A 15,024-nucleotide genomic window follows, 5' to 3' on the forward strand; every position below is an offset into this window, starting at 1 on the left:
ATTTCAAATGACCTCTCCTTGAGTCCACTAATTCTTTCTTCTGCTTGATCCATTCTGCTGTTGAACCCCTCTGGGTGGACTTTTTTTTTTTTTTTCCCCAATTCAGTTACTGTAATTATCAGGTCCAGATTTTCCATTTGGTCTTTTTTATGTTTTCTATGTCTTTCTTGATATTTGCATTTTGTTCATGCATCATTTTCCTTGATTTTGTTTAGTTGTCTATTTGTGTTCTCTTTTAGTACATTGAACTTTATTAAGACGATTATTTTAAACTTGTATTGTCAGAAAATTCACAGATCTCCATTTCTTTAGGGTCAGTTTCTGGAGATTTATTTTGTTCTTTTGATTGACCCATTTTTTTTCCTGTTTTTTTCATGTGCCTTCAATTTTTGTTGTAATTTGTGCATTTGAAAAAGTAGCCACCACTCCCAGTCTTTATGAATTGGCTTCGTACAGCCTTTACCAATCAACTCAGGTAGGGAGTCTGGAAACCCCTCAAACCCTTTTTGGAGATACATCTTCTCTGGGCATCTGCACATAATTTCCCAGTTAGAGAGGTTTACTGGTTTCTTTATCAGGATCTTGTTGTAATCTTTTGCTCCCTCTGGTGTTTGTCAGTGGTACTTTAAGTTTTCTGGTGTTGCAACAAGACTCTAAGTTCTTTTTTGTTCTCCACAACCCCCAGGCATCCAAAGAATGCTGGTTCAGTCAGCCTTCTGAGTTAAGTGAGACAGAAGATAGTCCCTTGGGCAACTCCCCAAAAAGCTGGAATGTTAGACACACGTTCCACTCTTCTCTTTCCCTCCCAAGGGAGAAGCTGTGAGCAGAATGTTTTCTCCTGATTGCTCCAAGCAGTATCAAATCTTGTCTGGTTATGCAAGTTCTCGTGTGCCATTTTGCTCCCTGTTGGGCTTTTTTGGATAAGTAGATTCATATCTTTTATCTTAAATACTAGTTCTGTTGCATTTTCTCTTTTTCATTTTGTTCTTTCTTCAAGGGCTCCGATTATATGAATGTCATTTGTTCTTTGCCTGTTTTTATATCCTATCATTTTCTTTCTTACTCATTTTAGTTCTTTTTTCACCTTATTTTTATTCTCTTGATTATTTGACAGCCTTTATACAACATACTTATGTCTTTGAGTACATTTTGCATTGGGTTTCTAGTAATTTTAGTTTTCATCTCTGAGGTAATTCTTTTTCTTTCTTTTCTGAGTTCAGTCAACTCTTGCCATTTTTTTTTCCCTGAGTTTTTTGCCCCTTTATCTGATTTTAGTTTTTAAGTTTCTTATTCAGGTGATTTTTTTTTTTTTTTTTTTCATATCCCTAAGTGTTTCTTTCAGGGATATTTAAGTTTGGGACATTCTTAGTTTTCTTCTCCACCTCCACTTTGGAGTAGAGAGAGTTCATTATTAGATGTATAGTTGAATCTCGTTTTTGGGGTTTTAATAATAGTAATAGACTTACTGGGTTTTTTTCTGTTCGTTTTTTATAGATTCAGGGTGGTTCACAACATTCCTAGTTCAATGGTGCCATCTTCTGTCTGTGTAGACTGTGTAGCATAATCTGCTTTTGAGGAGTAGGCAGAGAATAGCTTGTCTCGTTCTGGCTCTTTCTAGCTAGTATTTCAAAATCTCCGTCATTTGGTTTTCTGCAGGATAGGTGAGGTGGTCTCAGTTTTTATCTTTTTCTTCTTTGCAAGGATCTGAAACTTCCTCTTTTGATTTTGATCTCCCAGAATTTTGCGGTATTCTGTTTTGTGCTGATGGCTCATCTCTAATTCAATTTGTTATAGTGGCTTTTTAAGTTTCTTAGTTCTTTACTAGTAAGTTTACTATTATAGTGAGGTAGAGTAGGTAAATGTAGTTATTCAGTCAGGTATCTTTAATTGGGAATTTTGGATGTAAATTTTTAAAACATCAACGAATAATGTTTGACTTTGTATGCAGCCTAACCCAATAGATTCTGAAACCCTACAAGTTGGGGCATGAGCTTGGCAAGATGGAAAAGAGACATACAAATAATGATTCAAATTTCAGTCCTGCTGATTTCCGTCATAGAAATCATAGAGTCTTAGTTTACTCATCTCCAAAAGAAAAAATATTTCTACTCTGTCCCTGTAGGGTTGTGCCTGATACTTATTATACATGACTAGAAGTCATTAATTATTTAGTGTCTTTTAGTTTGCATTTAACGGCTTTTCATGTAATTTCATGTGTTACTAGGAAAAGTATAAAGTACAGAGAAAGTATAATATTTCTAGGGAAACACAAAAAGTGTTTAGGTATAATATGGTAGGTTTCAAAAGGATATTTCAGAATGTCAAAGTAACCATGAGAAGTGATTTTTGTGTATTTTGGTGGAGAGTTCTTTCATTTAAGATGTTAAACTTTGAGGGTGTGGAGAAAAGGGAACACTCTTGCACTGTTGGTGGGAATGTAAATTGATACAGCCACTATGGAGAACAGTATGGAGGTTCCTTAAAAAACTAAAAATAGAACTACCATACGACCCAGCAATCCCACTACTGGGCATATACCCTGAGAAAACCATAATTCAAAAAGAGTCATGTACCAAAATGTTCATTGCAGCTCTATTTACAATAGCCAGGACATGGAAGCAACCTAAGTGTCCATCATCGGATGAATGGATAAAGAAGATGTGGCACATATATACAATGGAATATTACTCAGCCATAAAAAGAAATGAAATGGAGTTATTTGTAATGAGGTGGATGGAGTTAGAGTCTGTCATACAGAGTGAAGTAAGTCAGAAAGAGAAAAACAAATACAGTATGCTAACACATATATATGGAATCTAAGGGGAAAAAAAAGGTCATGAAGAACCTAGTGGCAAGATGGGAATAAAGACACAGACCTACTAAAGAATGGACTTGAGGATATGGGGAGGGGGAGAGTTGAGATGTGACAGGGTGAGAGAGTGTCATGGACATATATACACTACCAAACGTAAAATAGATAGCTAGTGGGAAGCAGCCACATAGCACAGGGAGATCAGCTCGGTGCTTTGTGACCGCCTGGGGGGGTGGGATGGGGAGGGTGGGAGGGAGGGAGATGCGGGAGGGAGGAGATATGTGGATATATGTATATGTATAGCTGATTCACTTTGTTATAAAGCAGAAACTAACACACCATTGTGAAGCAATTATACTTCAATAAAGATGTTTAAAAAAAAAGATGTTAAACTTTTATAGCATTTTTCTTTTTTTTTTCTTTTTTTTTTTAGTTTATGAAAGAAGTGTAGATTTACTATTTACTATAGAAAATTTCTGAAACTGCAAAAGGGGATACAGAAGAAATAATTATAGCATTTTGTGGAATGTTCTATTCTGTATTCTTCCAGGCTTTTTTCGTGTCAATAGAGGTCTAAATTATGTTGTTTTTTACTACTACCTAAGAGTTCCATTTTATGGATATGCTAAGTCTGTATTTACTGCTATTTAGACTTTTTTTTTTTGGTGCTATAAACAGTACCATGATGAGCATTTTCATTTAGTCAGTGTTACCCATTTGTTTGTTGCCTTTTGATGAATTCCATTAGTGGAGTTAGTGGGTCAAAGGCATGCTTTTTTAAAGGAAAGGAAATTAGGTAGTGCTTCGTTTTTAGTTATTTTTAAAAATTAGGTAACCTCACCAGTGTATGATGCAGCATGTAACAAGGAATCAGCATTACTCCTGTCAACATCTTCCCCCAATAAAATGACAAATGAAAACTGGTACCTACTTTGAGCCTTTTGTATGTTTGCCACTGATTATCGCTATTATATGAAACATGGTCCTCAAGAAGCCATATCATTGTTTTTTTTCTGATTTTTTTGGATTGAGAGACTGATAATCTGGGGAAGGTAATGATAGCTGAGAATTTATTCTTTGAGCTAAATTTGGTCTGTAGATTAAAATGGGGGAGGTGTCATGATCTGGCTCCTTAATTTCTGGCTGCATCTGTCATCTGTAGTCCGCATTAAGAAGGAAGTCATCCATGATCTGTTTTTAAGTTTTTTCATTTGTAAAATTAATGTTAAATCTTAATCTATTAAAGATATATTTCAAAAATTGGATAATACCTAAAAATGTTTTGTATTTAGGGCAAAGTCAAATATATATCAGAAGAATCTCTTCAAATAAAAAATGTGCTCAGTTTCCTTTTTTCACCTGTGTCTGTAGATTATTAGCATTACAAGAACATGGTTTTTTATCTTCCAGACTTTTCTAATAAGGATGGAATAGTCAAGGAACACTGGAATCGGAGTCCTGAAATTTGGCTCTCTTATATATCATTCCTATTTGCTAAGAGAAAGTCACTTGTTTCTTGAGTCTCATTTACAAAATGGGATAATATCTACGCCTGTGTCCCAAGATTGTAAGGAGCTAGTAGACATGTGATTGTGGATGTACTTCGAGAGCTATAAAACATTACATAAATGCAGGGTGGCATTGCATATTGCATCACTTTCTTTAACTGGGAGAGGTGAAATATCATGAAGGAAATAGGAAAGTATAGGCTTAAATAATGCTAGAAATTGCCAATCTCAGTCAAGGCCTGGCTTCCTAGTTTCTTGATGCTGTTTGTTTGCGTGTTTGATCCCATCACAGCTTCTTAGACGATAGTAGTTTTTATATGGGGAAATGTACTTAGTGCTCCAACTTGGGATTCTACCCTATGAAGAAAAATGTATTTCTTCCTTGCACTGAAGGTGAAGAAACAGATCTAAGCCAGCACCCACCCTCATGTCCCTTTGTTCAATATTTGCCTTTTATTGAATGTCTCTGGGCTTTTGTCCATTTTGGATATTCTGTTTTCTCTGCCTGAGTTGTTTTCTTCTTTTCCTCTTTTGCCTTGCTAAAAATCCCTGTTGATCCTAAAACTCTTAGTTTACATTTTACTTCCTTTGGACATCTTTATCTATCCTCCCAAAACGAGTGGTTTGACTAATTGAAAAGAGATATGCTTGTCAAGCTCAGATCGCATACTCAGGTACCACTACCTAAGTTCCTTAATGGCAAAGTCTGTCTCTCATTCACTCATAATTCTCAGGGACAGGAGTAGTATCTGGTGTCTTCCAGGTACTCTGAAATGTGTTGAAAGGATGGCTACTGATAAGTAAATCTTAATTTATGCATTGCAGCATAGCCAGTACTCTTTCTTTCTTTTTTTAATTGGGGTATAGTTGTTTTACAATGTTGTGTTAGTTTCTACTGCACAACGAAGTGAAGTAGCATTCCCTGTGCTATATAGCAGGTTCTCATTAGTTATCTATTTTATACATATTAGTTAGTGTATATATGTCAGTCACAATCTCCCAGTTCATCCCACCTCCCCCTCCCCGCTTGGTGTCCATACATTTGTTCTCTGCACCTGTGCCTCTATTTCTGCCTTGCAGACAGGTTCATCTGTACCGTTTTTCTAGATTCCACATATATGCATTAATATATGATATTTGTTTTTCTCTCTCTGACTAACTTCACTCTGTTTGACAGTCCCTAGGTCCATCCACGTCTCTACAAATGACCCAATTTTGTCCCTTTTTATGGCTGAGTAATATTCCGTTGTATATATGTACCACATCTTCTTTATCCATTTATCTGTTGATGGGCATTTAGTTTGCTTCCATGACCTGGCTATTGTAAATAGTGCTGCAGTGAACATTGGGGTGCATGTGTCTTTTTGAGTTATGGTTTTCTCTGGGTACATGCCAGTACTCTTTTAGGTAAGGAAATAACAGAAGGCCTCTCTGATGAGATGAGACTTGAAGGAATTTCAGAAACAATCCATTTGGATATTTAGGAACCTTAAAGGAGAGGAGGAGTGTGGCTAGAATAAAGTTTGGGAGGAGAAAAGTAAGAAATAAGGTCAGAGAGGTATAAAGCCTTGTAAGTCGTTGAGTGATTTTAACCTTTAATCTAAATATGAAGGGGATCCTTTGGGGAATGACATGACCTAATTTACTACCTTCCACAAGGTAAAGGTGCTTTGTTGGGAATGGTCCATAGGGGGTCAAGGGAGAAAGTGTCCATTAAGTGGTGGAGGTAATGAAAAGTTACTAGAATCTGGGTGTATTTTATAAGAACTTTTTGTTTCACCTTTGTTAAAGAATATTTCCTGCCGTGATAATAATATAGTCTGTTGAATATAATTTTATCTTTTCTTTGAGTTATTCAGAATTTTGTACTGTTGAAGTTTGAGATATATAAATGCAGAAGATACTTAAAATCTGTGATACAAATTCTTTTCCTGTTATTTGCATGTTCTTCTGTAATCTGGTTATTGGTGATAAACACCTCAATTAATTTAGCAAATGGGATCGATTTTCTTGTAATGTTAAATTCTTGAGATGTTAAATTCTAGTTTGTGAATATTTAATCTTTTTTTAAAAAATCCTACTTATTAAAATTGTAATCATCTAACGTGGTATCAGTATGAGTACAAGTATTAAGGGAGAATGATAGCAATGTTTTCTGAAGGTCTGTGGCAAAGGAACTGTTTAGAATTGATTCTTAAAGCACTGTGCAATTATTAAACAAAGTAAATTGTAAATAGAATTTTGCATTGAATTGACATTATTAAAACAACTCATGTTGCCTACTTTACATTTTCCAGGAACATCATTTACAGCGAGCTATTTCAGCACAGCAAGTGTTCAGAGAAAAAAAAGAGAGCATGGTCATTCCAGTTCCTGAGGCAGAGAGCAATGTCAACTATTACAATCGCTTGTACAAAGGAGAGTTTAAACAGCCAAAGCAGTTCATTCATATTCAGCGTAAGTTTGTTAATTCATTGTTTTCTGTTTGTAATTTAAATTTATCAACCAGTGAAAAATCCTTTCTTTTCGCCCAAAGAGATTTTAATTTTTCAGTTCATACGCACTGATTTATAGAAATGTTAAACATGAAAGAATAAAATCCCTCTATGCTTACATCTCAACTTCAAGATCATTTTGAGTGTGAGTTGCATTTGGAACGTTTGATAGTTATGTAGTGTAGGATTTTCTGTAGCACTTACACTTTATTATATAGCTAAAAGGTGGTAGATTACCATACCCAAATAAAAATTTATTTTTCAAGGCCTAGTGGCAATTATGCTGATTAGGGGCAAGTCTTCTAAAATTTTTAGAATTAGATCCTACACCTCTACCTTCATGTAGTTTTTATGGAATTCTAATTCTGCCTCCTTTGATCCTCTTATTTTTCTCCCCATTGTTACTATTTAAATGATCACCGTCTCTTGCCTTAAAACTGTTTCACCGATCTCCTGACTGTTCTATTTACTATCCACCATCTCCTATCCTTACCCTCTTCTAACCTATCTTCTCCACAAGGTCCACTGGCACCAGAGTGGTCTTCCTAAAGTGTCCGTCTGATCAAATCATGATCTGGCTTAAAATCCTACTGTTGTTCTTTATTCTACAATAGGAATTTTCAGCTAATTTTGCAGACAGAATGCTGGTGTCTTGGTATCTTGTCTGGCTGTGTTTAAAAAAAAAATAACCTTGAATAGTTTGTTAACATAGAGATTCTAGGGCTGTGCTTCAGGCCTGCCTGTATGAGAATCTCTGGTATGCAGCCTGGTAATAAGTATTTTTAAGAAGTTCTCCAGGTGATTCTGAAACATCTCCAGATTCAAGGCTGACTGTAAGATCTACTATTTTTCATCAATTCTAAGATGTGCCTTTGTCACATTTGAAATGAGATTACATCTTAAATTGCTTTTGGATTAAAGTCTGGTTTGTCTAAAGAGAATTTCTACTTGTTTTTGCCAGTCATCTGGGGACCAACCTGAGACCACCTTAAAGTCTTTACTTTTTTGTTTTGTTTTATTTGTTTGTTTTTGGACCACACTGGTAGCTTTAGTTTTATTTATTTGTTTTTTTAGACCACACAAGTAGGCTGTAGACCTGCTTGGAATTCAGTTCTCAGCGAGAGATTTTTCCCCTCTCCTTCCACCTAAGGGCAAGTTGAGAAATATAGTTTCATGCTGTTCCTTTCTACATGGCTAGTTTATTTCTTTATCTTACACTGAGGCTGTTGCCCTTTGGTAGTATAGCTTTATGCAGGAGTATTCTATTAAATTTATTGATAGACCCCAATGTAAAGCTTTTTTTTTTTCTTTCTTGCAGTACATAAAGTAATGGTGCATCTTATATAGATTTGACAGAATTCAGTAATAGCCAAATTCTCTAATTCGAGTACAAGGCCCTTTGTGATTTATTACCTGCTACCCCTTTAACCTCATTTCCTGTTGCTCTTTGTCTCACTCTTTGCACCATAGGGAATAACTTAAAATTATCCACATTTGCCTGTTGTTTCACATTTCCTTGCATATGCTATTCAAGTCTTCTTTCCCTTTCTGTAGCTCATTTAAGACCTAACTCCCTTTTGAAGCTTACCCTGATTTCTCATTCTACCTCTCTTCTTTGCTTATCTTAGCACCTTGTACATACCTCTATCAGAGGACTCAGCATACTTTATTGCATTTGTTTGTAGCCATTCTTTCTCTCCTTTTAGACTGTGAGCTCCTTGAGGGCAGGGACTATGTTTTATTTTCCCTTTGTATCTTTAGTGTTAAATGCATGGCTTATAGATGCTCAATAAATGGCATGTTTGTTGACTGGTTCAATTGTTTTTAAATGGCTTAAAAGCCCTTAGGTGTCAGAACCATTTTCCAGAGACTTTTCCCCTAAGCATTCAAGAGAAATACACTTGCAAAAATTATTTGTGTGATTTGTTTCCACTATGTCTTTGACTTTGAGTCCCTTTAGAGTGTTGAATTTTCCTTGGCTTTGTATCAGGAACGAGATAGCTGTCCTTAATATGAATTTTAAGGAGTTTTCAAGCCAACGTATCCCCTCCCCCCTTTTTTTGTATTTTAATAACAATGTAGCTGGACAATAGGACCATTTGTAAAAGCCATTGTAGGAAACTGGAACCAGAAATCGGATGTAACCCATCTGGGTGGGGCCCATTAGATACAATAAACATTAATCTTGTGTTGTTTTTTTCATTTCATTTTATTCTATTGTTGTAATAAATGGAATAAAAATAATAGAAAATTATTTTAACTTTCATTTTTTCTCTTTTAGTCTGTCAGCATATATATTTTATATACTATACTAAATTGTACTACACATACAATTTTTTTCCTGCCTTTTCTACATATATTTTAAGTTCCTCAGGTTTCTATACAGTCTCCTATTGTCATTTTCAATGTATATATAATTTTCTATCATATTTATATTCCATTATTTGCTTACCTGCTTGCCTATTATTGACCTTAAGTTTATCTGTACTAAAATTTAACCTCGTTATTGTTGACTCTTTTTTCAAGGAAGGCTTGATATAACTTCTTTCTAAGTCCTTGAATACAAGGAATTTCAGAAAATATTGCTCTGGATTTTTCTTTTTCTTCTTTTAATGATAGATTTGAAAGAATCGCCTCCCATTTCCCTGGCTAGAAAAACACAGTTGCCACAGTAGGGCGGCTTAGCTCAGGCCCATCACATTGCTTGCCTGGGCTTTGGCAGACACCTTTGTATTGGTCTGCCAAAGTATTGTATTGTATTGCTCTGCTCTAGTCTTTGTACCTTCCAGTCATCCACACTGCCACTGTTGTGATTGGTACCCATTTAGAATTTTTCAAAGACTCACTGTTGCCTGTGGGATAAAATTTTAACATATTTGTGTGGTGTTTAAGGCCCTCCTTTGTGCCTGTCCAGTCACAATTTGCTGTGTGTTCTTCCACCATGACATCAGCCTAATTGAAATGAACTGTTGGAGGTCTGTTTCCTCCACTAGACTGTAAGTTCCTCAGGAACAGAAGCTGCATCTCATTCTCCGTACAGTCCTACACTACAGTCTCAGAACACCGCGCCCCACCCCCCATTCCTCTAACCCTTCACACTTCCAGCTACAATAATAATGAGCTCCTTTTAGATCTCTGACTTATCTCTTATTTTTTCATGCCTCCAGGCCTTTACATAGCCCTTTACTTCTCTTCTCCTCTTTTTAAAATACAACTTGTTCTTCAAGGCTCGTCTCCAGGACTACCTTTAGGAGCCTTTTCCTGACCCCTCTAAGCAGAGTTCTTGGCACTGTTTACCTCAAGCCCTCCTGTGTTGTGTGCATCGACCACCTGCAGTTGTGATTGTTTGCCCTCTGTTGCTTCACTAGGTCATAAGGCTCATTGAGAGGAGGGACTTCTTTTTTCCCTTTTAATTTTACTGCTTACTGTAGTACCTAGCATATGATTAGGTATGCAGTTAAATATTTGCCAAATAAATAAATCAGTGAATGAATGGTGAAGATATAAGCATACACATCATGACTTTTTTGAGACATCGATCTCGTAGGACTCAAAATTGTATACAGAATTAAATACAAAAATGAAATAATTGGTGTGTACAGTGAAATTGAGAGACCTGCTCTGTGGATCAGGTTAAAAATTGAGCTCACTTATTCACCAACAGTGTCATTTTAGGACAAAAAGTGTCTGCCAAGAAGGAGTTAGGAGTGGAATGACTCCAGTCTTGGTGTGGATGTGAGATAAACCTGCCTATTCTTTCCTGTCCCTTTCGGTACCAGTTCACCATAGTAACCCATATTGGTATTCTGGGGAACTTATTTAATCACAACACATTGTGGTGTTCTGACCAGGTCGAAAGCATCTTGGTGACCTATAGTCGTTGATGACCCTAGATACTCAAACTGTTCCTCACTTAAGCTAATTCTACACATTGGTCAGTTGTGTGACATACAGAAAATGCTACTTCTGTTTTACTTACTGTTATAACAAATTTACTTTGGGTACCTCAACCCAGATGTTAAAATTCTTTCATTCCTTTTGGAGTTTAAGAACTTCATTAAATTCAAGATCCAAACTTTTTTTTTTTAAGGAAATGACTTTGTTTACATTGCAGTAAATTCTTTATTTTGACCTCCTATTACCCCTTTTACTTAATATCATATTTTACAGTATCTCAGAATTTTAGAAAGTGAAGGAACTTAAGATATTGTTTCATAAGTATTCTGTAGTTAATTTATGTCCAGTTTCAAACTCAATTAAATGCTTCTTTGAAACAGGACTCCTTTGCTTGTTTTGAAATGAAGGTTCACTTCCCCTTCTCAGTGCATTACTCCTACAAACACAGATCAGTAGAATGTCTCACCTGTTTCTTGGCTGAAAGAAAGAGTTCAGGAGAAAGAATTGGTGGGGTAGCACCCCTTGTTATCTGTCAGGGAGGGAGAGGAACCCACTCAAAGGAAACTGAATTCTGCTGTTTGTGTCTGCAGCCAACATCTTAAGCCCTGGGAAGGTGCCTGTCCATGTGTGTACACTGCCGTACACCTCAGTACACTTGAAACTGACTCCTCAGTTCAGTGAAGCTGGCCATTGTCAAGTCTACAATTGGAAAAGAAGAAAAATTCTGCTTATTTAGTGTAAGGTGGACATATGTATTCTACTAGGTTTTCAGCAGGAGTGAGACAGATGCTGATCTAACATCCAACTTTAATTTCATTATCCTTGGAATGTTTTTTGCTGTTCTCCCTATTAAACAAAAATGATGATAACTGACCTTTTGCTTTGGCAGGACAAATATGTTTTGATTGGCAAGAGTTGGAGAAGATACCAAATGAAGAGCATTGTTTTGTTTATACAGTAAAACTTTTTGGTGGAAAGGATGCATTCTAGGAACATTATTTCTTGTAAAAATGTCACTGGATATCTGTTAAGAAATCAAATTGAACAGAAATGACATCACACATTTAAATAAATACCAGAAAAGCCATGCCACAAGTATAGGAGTGGATTGTATCAGATTTGTGGACAACACATTCCAGGTGAAGCTAGATTCCAGGTTGAGGTGGTTAGAGGAGTGATATGAGGGGCAGTGAGCAAGGTCAGGCCCTGAGGGCAACCTACATTCAGATTAGCTGGCTTTAAGGGTCTTCCTCTCTTCTCAAGATTGTGCTAAGCCTCCTATCCTTGGATAAACCTGTGAGTGTGGGCAGTAGTGCTAAAATGGTAGAGTAGTATCTGGGTAACTACTAATCCAGGAAAGGATGAGGAGCCCTAAAACTTAGAAAATTACATATTAAGTAATTCCAGGTATTTGGGAAAACAAAATAATCATTTGACAGTCTGGGATAGAGAGGTGAAAGAGAAGTCTGAGTACAAGGAGCATGCCCCTCGGGCCTATATGCATTTACTTATGTCCACTATTTTAAAAAAATTACCAAGGGCATTTTTCACAGAACTAGAACAAATACTTTTAAAATGTGTGTGGAAACAGAAAAGACCCTGAATAGCCAAAACAATCTTGAGAAAGAAGAACAGAGCCGGAGGAATCATGCTCCCTGACTTCTGACTATACTACAAAGCTACAGTAATCAAAACAGTATGGTACTGGCACAAAAACAGACACGTAGATCAATGAAACAAGATAGAGAGCCCAGAAATAAACCCACTTGCTTATGGTCAATTAATCTACAACAAAAGAGGCAAGAATATACAATGGAGAAAAGACAGTCTCTTCAATAAGTGGTGTTTGGGAAACTGGACAGCTACTTGTAAAAGAAGGAAATTAGAACATTCTCTAACACCATATACAAAAATAAACTAAGAATGGATTAAATGTAAGTCTGGATACTATAAAACTCCTAGAGGAAAAAATAGGCAGAACGCTGTGACATAAATTGCAGCCATATTTTTTTGGATGCGTTTCCTAAAGTAAAGGAAATAAAAGCAAAAATAAACAAATGGGACCTAATTAGACTTAAAAGCTTTTGCACAAGAAAGGAAACTACTGACAAGATGAAAAGACAACCTACTGAATGGGAGAAAATATTTGCAAATGATATGACCAATAAGGGATTAATATCCAAATATATAAACAGCTCATATAACTCAACATCAAGAAAACAACCTGATTTATAAATGGGTAGAAGGGGACTTCCCTGGTGGTCCAGTGGTTAAGACTCAGCGCTCCAACGCAGGGGGCGTGGGTTCAATCCCTGGCAGGGGAACTAAGATCCCACATGCCAACTGGCGTGGCCAAAAAAAGGAGGGGGGGCGGGCAGAAGAACTGAATAGGCATTTTTCCAAAGAGGACATGCAGATGGGCAACAGGCACATGAAAAGATGATCAACATCACTAATCATCATGGAAATGCGAATCAAAACCACAATGAGGTATCACCTCACACCTGTCAGAATGGCTGTCATCAAAAAGAAAACAAATAACAAACGTTGGTGAGGATGTGGAGAAAAGGGAACCCTCATACACTGTTGGTGGGAATGTAAATTGGTGCAGCCACTGTGGAGAACAGTATGGAGGTTTCTTAAAAAGCTAAAAATAGAACTACCATATGACCCAGCAGTACCAATCCTGGGTGTATATCTGAAAAAAACAAAAACACTAATTCGAAAAGGTACATGCACCTCAGTGTTCATAGCAGCATTATTTACAGTTGCCAAGATATGGAAGCAACCCAAGTGTCCATAACAGATGAATGGATAAAGAAGATGTGGTATATATACACAATGAAATACTGCTGAGCCATAAAAAAAGTTTTAGGAGCATGCTCCCAAGACCTTGTAATTAAGGGAGGCAGAATTTAAACCAGGCAGTCAGATTCCAGAATCCATGCTTTTTTTTTCTTCTAGTTTTATTGAGATATAACTGACATACAGGACTGTGTAAGTTTAAGGTGTACAGCATGATGATTTGCCTTACACGTATTTTGAAATGATTACCAGAATAAATTTAGTTAACATCCATCACTTCATATACAGAAAAAGAAAGAAGAATAAAAATATTTTTCTCTGGGCTTCCCTGGTGGCGCAGTGGTTGAGAATCTGCCTGCCAATGCAGGGGACACGGGTTCGAGCCCTGGTCTGGGAAGATCCCACATGCCACGGAGCAACTAGGCCCGTGAGCCACAACTACTGAGCCTGTGCGTCTGGAGCCTGTGCTCTGCAACAAGAGAGGCCGCGATAGTGAGAGGCCCGCACACCGTGATGAAGAGTGGCCCCCACTTGCCGCAACTAGAGAAAGCCCTTGCACAGAAACGAAGACCCAACACAGCCAAAAATAAATAAATAAATAAATTTTTTTTAAAAAAATATTTTTCCCCCTGTGATGTGAACTCTTAGGATTTACTCTCTTAACAGCTTTCATATGTAACATAGAGCCATGTTAACTGTAGTCATCATGTTGTACATTACATCCCCAGAATTTACTTATCTTATAACTGGAAGTTTGTACCTTTTGACCACCTTCATCCAGTTCTCCCTCCCCCAACCTCCCACCTCTGGTAATCACAAATCTGATCTCTCTTTCTATGAGTTTGGGGTGGGGGGTTGGAAATTTTTTTTTTATATCTACTTCTAAGTGAGATCATACAGTATTTGCTACCTTTCTCTGACTCAATTCACTTAGCATAATGCCCTCAAGGTCAATCCATAATGCCCGTAAATGGGCAGGATTTCCTGCTTTTTAATGGCTGAATAATATTCCATTGTACCACAACTTTCGTTTGTCGATGGGCACTTAGGTTGTTTCTATGTCTTGGCTATTATAAATAAGGCTGCTGTGAACATGGGGGTGCATATATCTCTTCAACACAGTGTTTTCATTTCCTTTGGCTTATTCCCAGAAGTGGGGTTGCTGAATCATATTGTAGTTCTATTTTTAACTTTTTGAGGGACCTCCATACTGTTTTCCATAGTGGTTGTATCAATTTGCATTCCTACCGACAGCGCACAAGGGTTCCCTTTTCTCCACATACTTACCAGCATTTGTTATCTCTTGTCTTTCTGGTGCTAGTCATTCTAACAGGCATGAGGTGATATCTTGTGATTGTGATTTGCATTTCCCTAATAATTAGTGAGGCCGAGCATCTTTCCATGTACGTGTTAGCCATTCATGTATCTTCGTTGGACAAATGTTCAGGTCCTTTACATATTTTTAAGTTGATTAATAGGTTTTTTTTAAACATTTTTAGATTTACAA

General features: G+C 36.8%; 1 protein-coding gene across 2 annotated transcripts in view; it reads left to right on the top strand.

Annotated features, from left to right (window-relative positions):
• Positions 1 to 15,024, top strand: part of EPC2 (enhancer of polycomb homolog 2) — a 105,331-nt gene that overhangs the window by 33,917 nt on the left and 56,390 nt on the right. For both annotated transcript variants that reach the window (XM_059927814.1, XM_059927815.1), the window contains exon 2: positions 6,618 to 6,777. In XM_059927814.1, the coding sequence (XP_059783797.1) occupies positions 6,618 to 6,777 (160 nt within the window). The remainder of the gene's footprint in view (positions 1 to 6,617; positions 6,778 to 15,024) is intronic.

The sequence above is a fragment of the Balaenoptera ricei genome, chromosome 7, assembly GCF_028023285.1.
Source record: "Balaenoptera ricei isolate mBalRic1 chromosome 7, mBalRic1.hap2, whole genome shotgun sequence".
Taxonomy (NCBI): Eukaryota; Metazoa; Chordata; class Mammalia; order Artiodactyla; family Balaenopteridae; genus Balaenoptera; species Balaenoptera ricei.